Source organism: Arachis duranensis, chromosome 8 (genome assembly GCF_000817695.3).
Source record: "Arachis duranensis cultivar V14167 chromosome 8, aradu.V14167.gnm2.J7QH, whole genome shotgun sequence".
In the NCBI taxonomy this organism is placed as follows: domain Eukaryota; kingdom Viridiplantae; phylum Streptophyta; class Magnoliopsida; order Fabales; family Fabaceae; genus Arachis; species Arachis duranensis.
The window spans coordinates 7382137-7398293 of NC_029779.3; the positions used below are offsets into that span (position 1 = coordinate 7382137).

Below are 16157 nucleotides of genomic sequence, written 5' to 3' on the forward strand. Positions count from 1 at the left end.
ACCGCTACTATTATCTTGGGTATAGCTACATAGATAGAATATAAAGACAAAATTATCTATAATTCATTGAGGTGAAAATAATAATATTCTTCTATTTTCCTTCTTCATCATGTGATCAATCACGAGCCTCAACCCTAAGTCACACGCCATGTACGCTGCTCACTCAATTCTTAGTTCAATTGACCCCACTGCCTTTAACATGGAATCTGCCAAACCACCACACAACTTGCCAATTATACATTAACATTAAGCTTAATTAAGCTGCATATCACATCTAATTTACTCTCTTCATTATTAGGAAACAAGTCACTCTTTTATGACTTAGACCATCACATATCACAAATTCAAATTATTTATGAGAAAATCTAGGGCCAGCAGAAATTGTGATATATAGCCATCAAAAGTAAAACGAGTAATTATGCACTATTGGATATAATCTTCCACCGTTAAACACACTTATGATGGCTAATTAATGGTTATATATCACAATTTCTGTTGGCCTCCTAGCATTTCTCATTATTTTTATATATATATTATCACTGTCATCATCTAACTAATATAATAGTGAATTTGTTAATGTTGTAAGTGTAAAGAATAGTGTATGAAATTAGTCTCACATTAAAAAAAATAAAGAAGAGTAAAGGGTTTATAAATTGAAATAATCCTTCTAACTAATTTTTTATGGAAAGTATAGGGTACCAACATATTATTTGCCAACTTCGGCCAACTCTTATTTATATTTGTGTTTTATGGAAGTGTGTTCGTAGATGTGTCTAATAATTAATATATTTTAAATACATATATAAAGAGACACATCCATAAAATATATCCATAAAGATACTTCTATTAAACACAGTTATAAAAAAGACATTTTTATTAGACACATCCACAAACACATTCCTATGAAACACAATTATAAATAAGAGTTGGCAGAAGTTGGCAGATATGTTGTTGGTAACGTAGCGGAACCGATTTTTTATTGATTGAACACTTATCTTAGTGAACGTTGTCGTTTGTAAGTACAATTAGTGTTCACAGGACAACAAAATCATGGATCAAACCTTAATTAATTACTATTACTTGAGATGTTACCTTGCTGGTTACATGCACGGATGCACACAACTTTCATCCAATGATTACAGCCAATATAATTTGACCCATCAGCAAGCATTACATATATAATTTCATTTCCTTGTGACGACATTGTCATGTGATATTTTTTCTTCTTCATCAAAAATACAAAAATGCCAAATTCCTTCTTGCCAACTTAAGCAAGAATAGACACACACACACACATCCCTCTTATCATCATTACCTTAACATTTTTCTCTGACGTGTCATGATCATAGAACTTTGGCATACACTTTTGTCTTTTTTTCCTTTTCCTCTTTACTCTTGTAAGCTTCTAACAATTTTTTAGATTTTTTTTTCACATTTAATACCTGCTTTACGATTATTTACAGTTAATTATTTTTATTTATTGAAAATGCAAGAGTTGACATTAAAGATAATCCTAATCTCAACTTGGGAGAAAATTTATTATTCTTCGGTTCTTAATCAAATGTGATAGATTTAATTCTTACTCTAAATATAAAAGAAAATTAAAATTTTGGATAATTTGTTTTAGGCTTTTATACATTAAAATATTTACAAATTAAAAAAAATTAGTCATATAACGTGAGTATTTGACGGTTAATACTCAGATTTCTGGGAAGCTCTAATGAATCTTTACACACATGCATGCAGATTGAACATTATTGTTGGACCATTTGGGACATATGAGAGTAACGTTACACGTTGAGCTTATGAAAACAGCTAAAAACGTAATTGAATGTATCTTTCTTCTTCTATTATTGTTGAGGTTGATGTGAACGTCTCTTTTGGGTGTTGTGAACCATGATGGGCTGAAAAAGATGAAAGAACTGAATTGAAGTCTTTTATTGACCATGATGAAATTAAAGAGAGAGAAAAAAATAGCTTGTCATATTTGCTTGTATTGAAAGAGAGACAGAAGAAGATATGTATAAGGTGAGCAAGGTAAGAAGGGTGCATTAGGATGGTGAGATGCTATTTTCAGCAATTTATTGTGTCACTTTACACATGCCTTGTTTTTTCCTCCTTATTAAAACCATGTTATATATCCTTGAATTGAATTAAAGACAGCTTTATTCCAAAAGTCTTTTTTATGTTATTCCTATAAAGAGTAGTGTAACTTTTTCAATACCTATATAACTCGAACATAAGCTATATTTGCCAACCCAACTAACCATGTGTTGATTAATTAGTAATTACTTTACATTGCTTCATTGATCACCATGATTGTAATGGGAACACACACCTATGCTTCCTTATATTTGCATGAAATAATCCCACCAGCTCCGATCCAATTCAAAACTATATATACTCATAATTTTATTTTTCTTTTAAAACAATGCATATATCCAAGTTGAACAGTATTTCATTAGGCCAGGCATGTGCATTGGAGAGTTTGTGAACCTATAAATGAAAATTATAAAATTAGTATGTCTTTGCCAATGGAAAAACACCATTTTCGTATTAAACCATGGAAAATGATTTTTTTTTCAATTTAAATTTATTATTAATCATGTTGGTTGTGAATTTCATGATCAATTGGGTTTTTCAACTAACACAATCAATTCCAAAAATAGTAAATTATAGGTCACATTTTGTTTATAAGGGGAAAACAAAACCTTTTTATTTAATTATTTTGTACTCTAAAAACACATATTAAAATTATAAATTAAAAATTTAATAATAATTTTTATTAGGTATAATTAAAATACATGTTAACTTAATTTTTTTTTTTTAAGAAAAAAGACATGTATTTCCTATGCTGGTTGCAGCATAATGGGCGTTTTTCGGAGAAAACAATGACAAAAAAAAAGGCTTAATAAGATCCCAATATTCCCATCAAAGAAAAGGGCCAACCCAAAAGAAAACCCAACATTTTAACTACCAAACTGTACTCATAAAACTCTCTCAAATTGGCAGAGGCCTAGCAGAACAATTTGTACAGAACTTTGAAATTGTCAAGGGCTGCAAAAAGAGGAAAGTTATAATCCTTGGAGGGAATGGGGACTGCTATTATTTGTTAAGGTGAGCCTGAAGAGTTGCTTCATATTGTTAAAAATTATCCCAAGTCCAAGAGGGGTAAAAAAAAAAGAAAAGAGAAATTGCCCCAAAGTTTTAATAGTTAGGGTGCAATTTTTGAAAACGATGGAATTACAAAATTTCTTTCACCTATTCCATGGGATCGAACTAAAACTATAAATAACGAGTATGCCTAAAAGAAACATAATAATTTTATGAGTAAACATCCGATCCGATCCTTGTCCATTTCTAAATTCTAATTAAGACAACGCGATCCCTCATAAAAAAAGTAACCCACGTCAGTCCTTATCTATGCAAAAAATAACTCCCGTGTATCTTCCGTTTATAGTTGACGGAAAAAGCTGATGTGTTACTTACCGGCACTGATCTGGCAGTTAGTCCAGAGTTAAGTGCCAACGTGGATAAGTGAGAATGGACAGGGATCGATTTGTCCTCCTGTCACATTGAAAAAGACACAGTTGATAGGTTAAGAAGAAACAAACGTTTACTTCATCTTTTCGTTCCCCAACCTCTACACAAAGTATTCATAGTCTAAACAATAACGAAATTCTAGGAGACCATGGTTGGAAGAGGAGAATGTTGCGCATCCTCCAACCTACGAGCTGGTGATAGTTGGAGTTATAGCATGAACTCTAATGAGAGTATTGTAGGTAGAAGGAAAAAGAGATGGGTCTTTCCAAAATTCTGTTGCGGGTTTGATATTGTTCTGTTCATATCTGGGACCAAAAGTAATCTGGATAGGTTATTCTTATAGTGTCCTAAATTCAAGGTATGTTCATGTAAAATTTTGTGCCGAATGTGTTCGATTCTATACTTAGTTCCAGGTTTGATCATGGTTTTAACCTTTTTTAATTTGTCTATATGTAGACTGCAGAAGGATGTTGCTCATTTTTTGCATGGCTAGATGATTATGTTGCTTCCTTTAATAAGCATGTTTCGAAGACAACATCAAAGGGGCTATTGCTGCAGAACCAGCAGCAATTTGAAGGCCTCAGTGATGCGGTAAATGACAAAGTGAAAGAACTAAAAATTAGGTTGATTGGATTAGAAAATCAATTGAGAAAGAGCAGGAAAAAATGGGTGAAAGTAGATGCTTAGGGTTAGGTTGTAGTATTTTTGCATTTTTGATTGGGGTTATAGTTGCCTGTTTATTTAGGACAACTATGTGTGCAACCTAATGAATAATTTTAGGGTATCTAAGAACTGTGTGGCAAGATAAGATTAGATATGTAAATATTGTGGATGTAAGTTATATGAAGATGAATTATTATATTGACTGTTTAAAATTTGTTAGCTGAACTTAATGCAAATTAGAGCAGCAAATATTTGTGCATGTAACATAGATTGAAGTAAATCTTGTAAAGCATAGCAATTCATACCATTATATTCATATTGTTAAGAAAGATGTAATTCATATGTTCACAATTATAATATCATTGCAGAGGCAACATGGCCCTAATCAAAACTTATACATTCGTAAATACCAAAATACCAAAAAACAGCAAGACATTTGTTAACATAATTGTATCTTTCGAACTAAAGTTTCAAAATACCAAAATAACAGTATCACATACCTAAATTCCTATTATAAGTGTCACCCCTGCTTAGGAGGCCTAAGTCCTGGAGGCCTGTAGTCGGGTGTTGGCACAAATTTCAGAAGTTGTGATGCTGTAGTTGAATTTGCAGCTGCCATCGTCTCTTCAGAAATCGCATCATGACTGGTTCTTGGAGTAGTCTTCCCAGCTATTAAGTCATTTGATTGGAGCTGTGAGCTGTGAGGTATCAGGTTTAGGGTTTGGGAAGGTTGAGATTTGAACCATAAGATTGGCCCCGGTACTGATATGGGTGGAGGCACGAAACATGGAGCTGGAGGCCTAACAATCTGCTGCTTCGCCCTAAATGTTGGAGGATTTTCATTGGAGTTTTCTCCTGCAGCCTGTAACAATGTAGGTTTAACAGTTATATGAAAGAAAACTTTAAGGGATTGAGATGTAATAATTTCTTGGATGAAACAGGTTTTGTTTTTTTTTTTAACAACAGGAAAAAAATACCTTCTCAGCTGGTGGTGCAGCTTGCGAAGCTGAAATTTCTTCTCTCTGATTTTTGGGTAGTTTCTTCTTAGCTTTTCTGACTTTACTCTGTTACAAAATTCAATATATTATAGAAAGAAAGTAACAAAAGACAATTCTCAAACACAGTCATTGTACATAACACAGTCATTCTCAAGCAAGCAACATATAAACCTAATCAGTACATAACACAGCCATTGCACCTCAATTCTCAAACATAGAATAAAGAAGTTATTGTTTAGGATAAGTCAATTCTTAAAGCTAACACATTGTACCTAATCAGTGTTTGGGGCTGGAGCAGTGTTTGTTGCTGGATCAGTGCTTGTTGCTGGATCAGTTGATGATTTTTGAGTTGTTGTCTTCTTCTGTGCTCGTCTCTCCTTTTTAGTCATAAGCTTCCAGTTGGGATCTTGTACTGCATTCGGACATGTCTTGTAGTAATGGTCCGTTTGGCCACACTTAGAGCAAGTAACAACGAATGACTTCTTCACCTTGGTGGTGCTCATCTCTCTCTCAACTGGATCAGCTCTTCTCTTCATCTTAGGTCTATGAGCAGCTCTCTTGATAGTGGGAGGCAGTGACCTTGGTGCATTGGTAGGTGTCCGGTACTATTCATTGTTGACTGGTTTAATGCAATGTGAATAAGTTGCTCTGATGGCTTTCATAGTTAGCCACTTATGCATAAAATCCTCAGCCACAAGACCCATTTTAGCTAGTGCTGCAACGGCATGTCTACAAGGCATTCCTATGTACAATAACGAATAGATGTAGAATCAGAAAAAGACAATAGACATATAGTGATAAACCAAAAATTATAACAACTAAATAATTATCCAATAACTATATAACCAGACTTACTAGTCAATTGTCATATATTGCATGTACATGTCCTCTTGTGAAGATTTACACCCACTTTATGGTTTTAAGAATGAACCTTAAAGAGGACTTTTTCTGAATCACCAGCCTATATAGCTCTCCATTTATGACACTTAGGCTTGATAAATTGATCTAATTTCTTATGTTGAACTGGTACAAGTGGTCCAATGTGAGCCTCTAACTTCTTCTTGTGCGTTGCCATCTTTCTCATTATGTAGCACCGTATCCCTTCACATATGGTTAGAATAGGCTTTTTCCTATGCTCCACAATCTTTGCATTCCATACTTCACACATATTATTAATTATGTTGTCCACTTTCGGCCCATGACTAAAGTACGCCTTACACCATACAGCCGGCTCAAATTTTTGCATATACTCCCATGCGGATGCACTTACTCACTTTAACTTCTCCATCGCAGCAGCTAATTCAGTAATATGTGGTGCACCTTACACATTCCCAAACCAATTACTTCGTCTCTTCATCTTTGAAGTGCTTGATGAAGTTCTTCCAGATATGTAATACACAATTCCTGTGGTGAGCTCTCGAAAATATTTCCTTCAAGGCCAATGCCAGCCCCTGTATCAGTCTAAGGACATGATATGATTAGAACATTCTAATTAGCAATGATCCACACTTCAAATCCTAAGACTCCAATTAAAGTAACTCAAATTAAATACAATATATAATCAGGGAGATGCAATACAACATATTTAATTATCAATTGATGATGAATGAACCAGATTCTTAGATAACATAAGAATTAATTCATCAACTAATAAACTGAAAAATAAAAAAGTTTTATGTCAATGGAACAGAGATTACCAACCAAATCAGAGCGTAGAATTATATATAATTATGATCAAATCCATAGCAGAGTAATACAAGTCTATGATACAAAATAGAGTATATCATACATAAGAATTCAACACAAGTAACTAATTAGCAGGGTTTAAAGTTGACCTTTTGTTGATCGGAGATAAAATTCAGTCCCAACTCAGTGCAATCCCCCATATCCTGCTTCAGTATTGACAAAAACCAGCCCCAAGTGTCTTTACATTCGTTTGGAATCACAGTATACGTAATGACAAAAAAGTGATTGTTGGAACTTGATGTCATTGTATTCTCAGCCAGTCCATGTCTAGCCTCCACACCACCACCCGCTTTAGGCCCATCAACTACTGCACCTTCTACCCCAATTTTTTCATCTCTTAGAATATATTTCCTCCTCCTACCTGAATACCTCCTAGAAGCCCGTTTCTTGGCTGTCTTTGGAGAATAACATGGACCACCTTTACTTGGTCCAGGCTTATCCCTATTTTTTGGGCCATCCTTGCTTAAATCCCTATTTGGGCCAGACTTCACCTCACCATCTGGTCCATCCTTCACCTCACCAGCTAGACCACTCTTCACCTCCCCAGCTGGATCCTGACTAGTTCTCTTCTTTGGTGACACCATTTTTTTCTTCTTTTTCTTCAATCTCTCCTTCCTTTTCTGTACCTCACTATCGTCACTACTATGAGTCTCTTCATATTCTGGAGGAGGTGGCTTATATGGCTCGTCCTCAGTTGTTTCATACCCATCACCTGAGGAAGATGGGTCACTCATAATAACCTCCTCAGCTTACATATCCTCATCCATAACTTCTGGCATACTAACCGGGTGATCAAAGTAGATATAAATCTCGTTTATCCCCTTGTTTTTAATCTTGTTATTCCTCATGTCATTTATCTCAGTATCACCCCTCATTACATGCAAGCTAGATTTCAAGTCAGGTGCCATGCTATCAAACCAAAACATCGTCTTATACTCCCTATAACCAACTCCTTCGGCAACATTTCAAAATCAAATAAGTTCACCAAATCAATATCTAAAGGTGGCCACTTTTTGACTTTTCCATCAACATATTCTAATTTGCCCTGTGCATTCCTCTTAAAAATTTCTCCATGAGAAAAACAGGAACTACTTCAAACTCGTCCATCTAAAAATTATTTTTACTAATCAAAATTCATTTCATGACAGTTTAACATCACTGTGTCAATCATCTACACTAATGATAATTAACATTAATTATTTAACAAATTAAATAAAAAACTTCAAAATCTATTCAGTATCACAACATTTATAAAAATAAACAACCAGACAACCCATTTCAACCTACTGAACACTAAGACACCAATATGCAATTTAGGAACAGAGATTGGATTAGAATAATATTTTAGATGCCCAAATTTATTACTAACCTGAATGCCGACACAAGCTGCCTCTACTGCACGACGTCAGTGACTCCGTCAAGTGCGACGTTAGAGGAGTCCCCCGAGTCCTTCCTAGCGGCCTTGTCAGCACCCTTGTTAGCACCAACACTTGCTACTTTCACCACTTTTTATCCTATCGAGCGAAGAAGGTTGAGGGGTTTTGGTTATTCTGTAAATTTGAGTTAGGGTTTGAGGGTTATTAGGGTGAGAATGACGTTTGCTTATTCTTAACTTAGCAACGGCGTCGTTTTTTAATGTGACAGGGGGACAAATCGATCCCTGTCCATTCTCACTTATCCACATTGACACTTAACTCTGGACTAACTGCTAGATCAGCGCTGGTAAGTGACACATCAACTTCTTCCGTCAATTATGGACGGGAAGGGTGCAATGAGTTATTTTTTGCATAGACAGGGACCGACGTGGGTTACTTTTTTGGTGAAGGATCGCGTTGTCCTAATTAAAAATGGACAGAGACTGAATTGGGTGTTTACTCTAATTTTATACACATTAAATGTGCCAAATTTATATAAATTATCAAATTTTAAATAAATAAATATAAAACACATAAATACAAAAAATATCAATATTTTTTATTTATTAAAATTAATTATTATACAATAAAATTTTTATAATATTAAAAAATTATATTAAAATTATATTTTAAATTATAACATAAAAATATAAATTAAAATAATTAAATTTTATTTTATATTACTCGATAAATAATTAAATTATTATTTTCAAAAACTTATTAACTAACTATTTTTTCTAAAAATATTTTTATATAATCTAACTTTTTATTAAAATATTTGTAATTTAAAATATTCACAATATTTTTAAAAATTATTCTTTTATCATTTTGTATTTCTTTTTCTTTTTTTATGATTAGAAATAATAAAAGTGGTTGAATAAAAGATTGTTTAGAGCGAATTCTAATTTGGAGCATCAAAAGATTCGAACTCTTTGTAATATGGATAGGAATGTTTTTAGTATGGGAGTATGACTTAAAAAGATTATGTGCGAAATAGATTCAAGAAAAGCATTTATTGCTGAGCCTGCTTCAAAAAACAACAAAGATGAAAATTTGGAGTTGCTTATTCATGAAATGTTTGGCAGGGAATGGGAGGTTCATTTTAGCCTAGTGCTTCGAGAGGGGAATAGTATGGTCGATCTGATAGTAAAGTTCGGAATTTAGAGTCAGAACGAGTATGTTAAGTAGTTAGATTTTCCTGGTAACATTGTTGAAACTCTTATTTAAGATGGATGTTATTTGAGTTATAGAGGTCTTCCGTTTGTCTTTCTTTTATTTTTTTTTTAGTTTTTTTAATTTTTGTCCAGACACTAAAAAAAATCTAGTATTGACTACCCACACTCTATTGCTTTTGACAATCCTAAATTCTAAATTTTAAATTTTAAATTCTCAATTCGAACTCTAAATTTATATTCTAACCCTAAATTTTTTATTCTAAATTTTTAATTTTAAATCTTAAATCTTAAATTATATATGTTAAATTAATTTTATTTTTTTACTTGAGTTTTGAATATTTTTATTTATTTTAAATTTTAAATATTTTTTAGTGTTTAATTATTGTTTGTTAATTTATTGACAAAACAGTGTTAGATTCCGAAACTTTTTTCAATATAAATATTAGTTTTTATAGTTGCACTAGCCGCCACACTATAGCAGTATTTATGCATAAAAGTTATTTTTTCTGATGATAAACTAATATATAAAAAAAGTCAACAAATAAGACAAATCTATAAAAATGACCTTGCTATGTATAACCTATGTTATACATATTAAATAAAGTCATAAAATTAAATTTCACAAATATTTTAATAAAAATTATATTATATAATAATATTTTTAACAAAAGTAATAATTAGTTAATAAATTTTGAAGATAATAATCTAATTATTTGTCAAATAATATAAAATAAAATTTAATTTTTTTAATTTTTATTTAATAAAATCTAATAACTTATATAAATATGACATATTTAATAAACACAATTATTATGTTACCTATAAATAACAACTTGGATAGATCCAATGATTTGATTGTAATCTATATAACTACTTGCCAACAACACAAAGAAATCTTAAAGCAAATTAAGAAACCAGAGAAGCTATTGACAACACTAATTTAATGATGAACTCTGGCGACTGGCCAGACTATGAGGCTAATGGCAAATATGTAAGTCTCATAAATCATATTTTGGGGTTTGAATTTTAATAGAGACCGTGGTTTAAGAAGCTTTAAGTAGAATGTGCGAGTTGCATAATCGTTGCATGATAAAAAATAAAAAAAAAACCACTATTTTAACTTTTAATGAAAGAGTTAAAAAAAAAATATAATTTAACATTTCTATGAATATTCTCTTAATTCATTTTTAACGAGGCTACGAGGCTAATGGCAAATATGTAAGTCCCATAAATCATATTTTGGGGTTTGAATTTTAATGGAGACAGTGATTTAAGAAGATTTAAGTAGAATGTGTGAGTTGCATGATAAAAAATAAAAAAAAAACCACTATTTTAACTTTTAATGAAAGAGTTAAAAAAAAAATTGAACATTTTTATGAATATTCTCTTAGTTCATTTTTAATTAGTGTTAAATTCGTGCGATGCACGGATTTACATTTTAATTTGATAAATTAAATAAAAGATAATATTTTATAATCATAGATTTTTTAAGTTTAGTATAACACTATCATTGTTATTATATAATAAATCTATTGATTATGTTATTTTATCTTTATTTAAAGTAAAATGCAAATAGAATAATTTGAAATTTATAATATTCTTAAACCATAAAAAAAGAGACCTAAAAACATAAGAACATATATAACTATAATAGTAGCATGTCAATTTTATACTAAACTTTATATCAAAAAATTAATGAAAATTTATCGACAATCTAATATTTTACTAACCTCATTAGAAAAGCAATTGGCATATAATGTTGTACTTCTTCTTACACATTTTATTTCAAGTCTGAAAGTAGAATTATAGATAAATTAGTTATATCTAAAGTAAATATTTGTACAAAAGTGTTATTAACATGAAAATACTATTTTTCTTACCTAAATATTATTAAAAACTTCTTTGAATACGATATTTGTTGTTGATGACTTTGGATTGCCGTCTTTGTCCAGAATTAGAACCATGAGGCCACTACGACTCTTAACTGTTAACAAAACAACATAAAGTTGTCCATCAGTGAATACTGATTTTGGCAAGAAAAGTCCTACATGTGATAATGATTGACCCTAGCTCTTGTTGATGATCATTGCAAAACACACTGTTAATAGAAATTGTTTCTGTTGGAACTTCAATGACAATCCTAAATCTGGAGGGATCAAGTTCATTCTTGAAACGTACACTTTGTCGCCAATATTTCTATCGGTCACTATCGTCGTTCTTGAAACATACACTTTGTCGCCAATATTTCTATCGGTCACTGTCGTCGCTCCAATTACGTTGTTGCCAAGTTCGTTAACTATTAACCTTATCTTGTTGCATAAAATTGAAATCTCGTATATATTTTGCAGTAGCATTATAGCGACTCCTGGCTTCAAAGTAAACTTGTGGTTGGGTAGTCCCGAACCTTTGATATTATTTAGGAACTCTGATGTGAACCACTCTTATTGGACATCTTCATTTTCATCAGCTTGACATGTTGTGTCAGAACTTAAATACTCCTTTTCCATCTCTAGGAAGATTGTTAAGACGAAATCATTTACCTTCTCGACACTCTCAAGCCTGGGTGCAAGAATTGTCTTACTCTAAAAATACCTGTAATCTGACATATTTTACAACAAATTTGGATATGCAAAGTCTACCAAATGAGAGAGAGGATCATCAGTAGTTATAATTAGTAGATTATCTAAAATTTCAACTTCTGGCTCATCACAAATAGTAGAACCAATATTTTCATTTTTAACATCAAGTATCCAATTAATAAATCTCTTTATTTCATCATCATGTTAACTCAAAGAACACATTAGAAGCCACATATTCGTATGTAGCTTAAGAACTTTATAGAACAACTACAAATGGGATGAGTTAATAGCTGATGATAATATATTATGTCTACTCTCTTTTGAAATCACCAAAAGTATCTGTCTGAAATCACCTCTTAGAACCACAACCTTACCACCAAATAATTGATGTGTCTTATGTTGATCAGTAACTGACATAAGATCACTGAGCGTCTGTTCAAGTGCTTCAAAGCACATTTTATTGAGTATTGGAACTTTACACCAAATTATTAAGCTACTTTCGATGAGCAGCTCAGACTTCAAATGCCATGCTTGATGTTGCAAGTAGATTCATCAGTAATTGTAATGGGTATTAGAAATCTAGAATGAACCGTTCTGCCATCAAGTAGGAGTAAAGGTGCAATTCCACTGGAAGCGACATTTAAAACAATCTTTTCTCTAAACTAAATAGCAGAAGATAATTCATTCAAATAAATGTCTTACCACATCCACCATGCCCATAAACGAAATAAAAAATCACCAGAGTCTACAATAATAACATTGAGTATCTCACAGAATACTAACTTTTGTTTATGAGTCATCTTTTGTTTCGTATATAAGTTTGTACATATGCTAACTCTTCCTCTATTAGCTTATTCTGAAAAAACGAACATCAAACGGCTCAGGATATAACATTGATTGATAGTCTCTTAAAGATCTGCATTGCTATTGAGTATCTTCTGAATCTCAATAAGGCAGAAATTTTTTAATTCGTCATCAGTCGTCATGTCTTAGCAAAAGCACATGATGGTTTTATGAATATTTAATAAGTAATTTCAAAATAAAATTTATTAATATTATTATTAAAAATAAAGAGTAAAGTATCGTTTTCGTTCCCAACATTTGGGGTAAGTTTCAAAGTTGTTCCTAGCGTTTCAATCGTCCTATTTAAGTCCTTAAGTTTTAAAATCGTCTCAATTTTATCCCGCCGTCAATTCTGTTAACGGATTTCTAACGGCAGGACAACATTGAGTCAATTTTGAAGCGTTAAAGACTTAAATAGGACAAAAATATTGGGGACAAAAATGATACATAAAAATAAATTTTAATTTTATGATTCAATAATATCAATTTTTTTACTATACATAGTATTCAATTAATTTTTAATCACATATAAGTAAATTACACTTAATCACATTACTTTCATTTTAAATAAATTTATTTTTTTATAATTTTATACTTAAAGTAATGTAATTTTGTATAGATAAATAAATTTTACACTTTCATTCTAAATAAATAATGTAATATGATTAGAATGAAAGTGTAAAATTATAAAAAAAAAATCAAATTTTTTCATCACAATGACATGTAACTCGAGTTGGCAAGAGATTGACTGAATTAACAATCCAAGAAACTTAAAGGTTAAAGACCGATCGAAAATATCGTGTATTAGGACAGTTAATACTTAATAGTTCATGTGATATATAATATATGAGAATTTTGTTAACTATTTAGAGAAGTTGCACAACATATGAGTCTATTCAATTTGAATAAATAACTTAAATTAAGTTCTTTTAGAAAAAGAGCCTAAAATATAAGGACTTTTATTAATAGCAGTTTATAAATAAGTTATTTTGTATTTGGATTTTTAGTTATAAAAGTACTTACTTTAAAGTTGTAGCGTTTGGATAAATAACTCATAAAATAATTTTTTTTACAGAAGAGAATGAATATTAAATAACGATGATAACAAATACTTTCCAATATTGAATGTTGATTTTACATAACCTAATCACTAATATTGTGTATGATATGGTAGGTGAAAATAAAAAATAAATATAAAATATGTGTAAATGTATATTTTATTGCTATGTTTTATTTTTTTACTCCTATTAGAACTCTCCTCTCGTTTATTGAGATAAAAAAATTTGCTATAATTAATTATGAAAATAATAGCAAGCTATAAAATCATATGTGAAAAAAATAAAATTAAAACTGAAATTTCATACCACAGTTAAATACAAATTTAATAATAAAAAATAGAATGATAAAATGATAAAAATATCTAAATGGAATATATGCAGTAGGTTGGTCAGATGCAATATTGTCTGAAAATGGTGGTGGAGGATCAATACTTCCATCAGATGAATCATTACGTGAAAATGGTGAGATTTGGAACATTGCGTGAAAATGATAGTAGAAAGCCGGTGCTTCTAGCAGACCTTGCGTGAAAGGAAAGTAATTTTCTTTTGTTTTGGAATTAAATTTTTATTAAGGAAGTGATAGAATGAAGAGAAATCATATTTATACTTCTTCAAAAAGTTATGAATTAACTTTTCGAAAAGTTACTTTTTTTTTTAAATGGTGCCAAATATTTGTGACTTTTCATCATCCAAAAGTAAAAAGAAAAAAAAGTAGCTTCGGTTACTTTCCAAACGGACTCTAGAATAATCAATGAGATTACATATTTTAATTTTAGAGATGTTTACTATTCTATAAAACTACTGTGTAATGATAAAAAATTTATTGCAGCTATTAACGAGGTAGCTGAACTTGCATTTAAGAGTAAAATTATATAATACACATGAATCAAATAATGATAGTTACAATATATCAATGTTCAAATGCAAAAAATATAATATATAACCATATCTTTGTCAAAATTTTAAAAATTTGTATACCAATCGATCATTTTTTTCTCTATAAAAACCATAACAATAGTGAATAATAAAGTGTTGATATAGATACTTTTTAAATTATCTGTATTCTCAACAACATCGAATATGACTAGCTATTCAATTTGCACAAAATTATTTACTACAGTCGTGTTTTCAGTAATATTCTCAACTTCTTCAAAAATTCTTGGAAGATTTATAACCAATTTTTTTAACAATAATTTTCTTTGTCTTAAGTGTTTTCTCTTTTCAGCTACGTATACTGTTTCTAATTCTTTAGTTAAAAAATTCGAATTAAATGTAGTTGCCCTTGTAATCTTTAGAAATAATATATCAATTATCTTATATAATAAAAAAAATTAATGTATCCTTAAATTCAAAAAGAAACTACGTTCTATTACCACTATTACTTGCTATTTTGGTAATATTGATACATGTCATTATCATGTTTGTAAGATGTCTTTGAGTATAGTAATAAGAAATTTTTATAATTCGATAGTGTCCATAACTTTATCACTCGTATACGTATATACAAATTATTATTTGTAGGTTTGATCTTAACAATTTTGTGAACACGAACCACCATAATTAAAAGATAAAATTTTTTTAAAAGAAGTAATTAATTGTATTGAGCAAGGAAAGTGTGTATACCTCTCTAATTCGTACTTTTATAATTGACTCATAGTTAAGATTTTCTAAAACCTGATTTTGATTTAAATTTAAAATAAAAATCCTAACAACTAAAAGATGATATAATGTAAACAAAATTATTATTATTAGATAAAAATTTAATTAAATAATTATTAATAATTATCATTATTAGCTTATGAATAAATTTGAATTAATTCGAATTCACTCATATAATAATTACGTAACCTTATTAGTTTAGGAATAAATTTGAATTAAAATAAATTTAAATTAATTTTTTTAAAAATTTTAATTTATGAATAAATAACTTAAAATTAAAAAATAACAACTTAAGTATTTAATGACTTAAAAAAAAGGAATAATTAAACAAACAATAATAATTTATGATTTAAAATTTAAAAAATAACCACTTAAATAAATAACTTAAATTTAAAAAATAACAACATGTGGACATTCTCTCATGCAAGCTTTTGTCTCTCTCATTTTCAATTTTTTTCGTTCTTTCTTAAATTCCATT

General features: G+C 30.2%; 1 protein-coding gene across 1 annotated transcript; it reads right to left on the reverse strand.

The window, feature by feature from the left end:
* Nucleotides 1-11325: 11325 nt before the first annotated feature.
* LOC107460462 (uncharacterized) lies at nt 11326-11894 on the reverse strand. Its single transcript, XM_016078825.1, has 3 exons — nt 11636-11894; nt 11451-11524; nt 11326-11331 (listed from the first exon to the last, which is right to left on the reverse strand). Exons 1-3 carry the CDS (start codon nt 11892-11894, stop codon nt 11326-11328), a joined length of 339 nt encoding a protein of 112 aa, XP_015934311.1.
* Between the last annotated feature and the right edge of the window lie 4263 nt (nt 11895-16157).

What these genes read in the sequence shown, in the direction of transcription:
- LOC107460462 (XM_016078825.1), bottom strand. Translation starts at nt 11,894, where the DNA reads ATGCTACTGCAAAATATATACGAGATTTCAATTTTATGCAACAAGATA. An exon ending in ACAATTTCTATTAACAGTGT is followed by an intron (nt 11,525 to 11,635) that starts GTTTTGCAATGA and finishes TTTTGTTAACAG; the next exon opens with TTAAGAGTCGTAGTGGCCTC.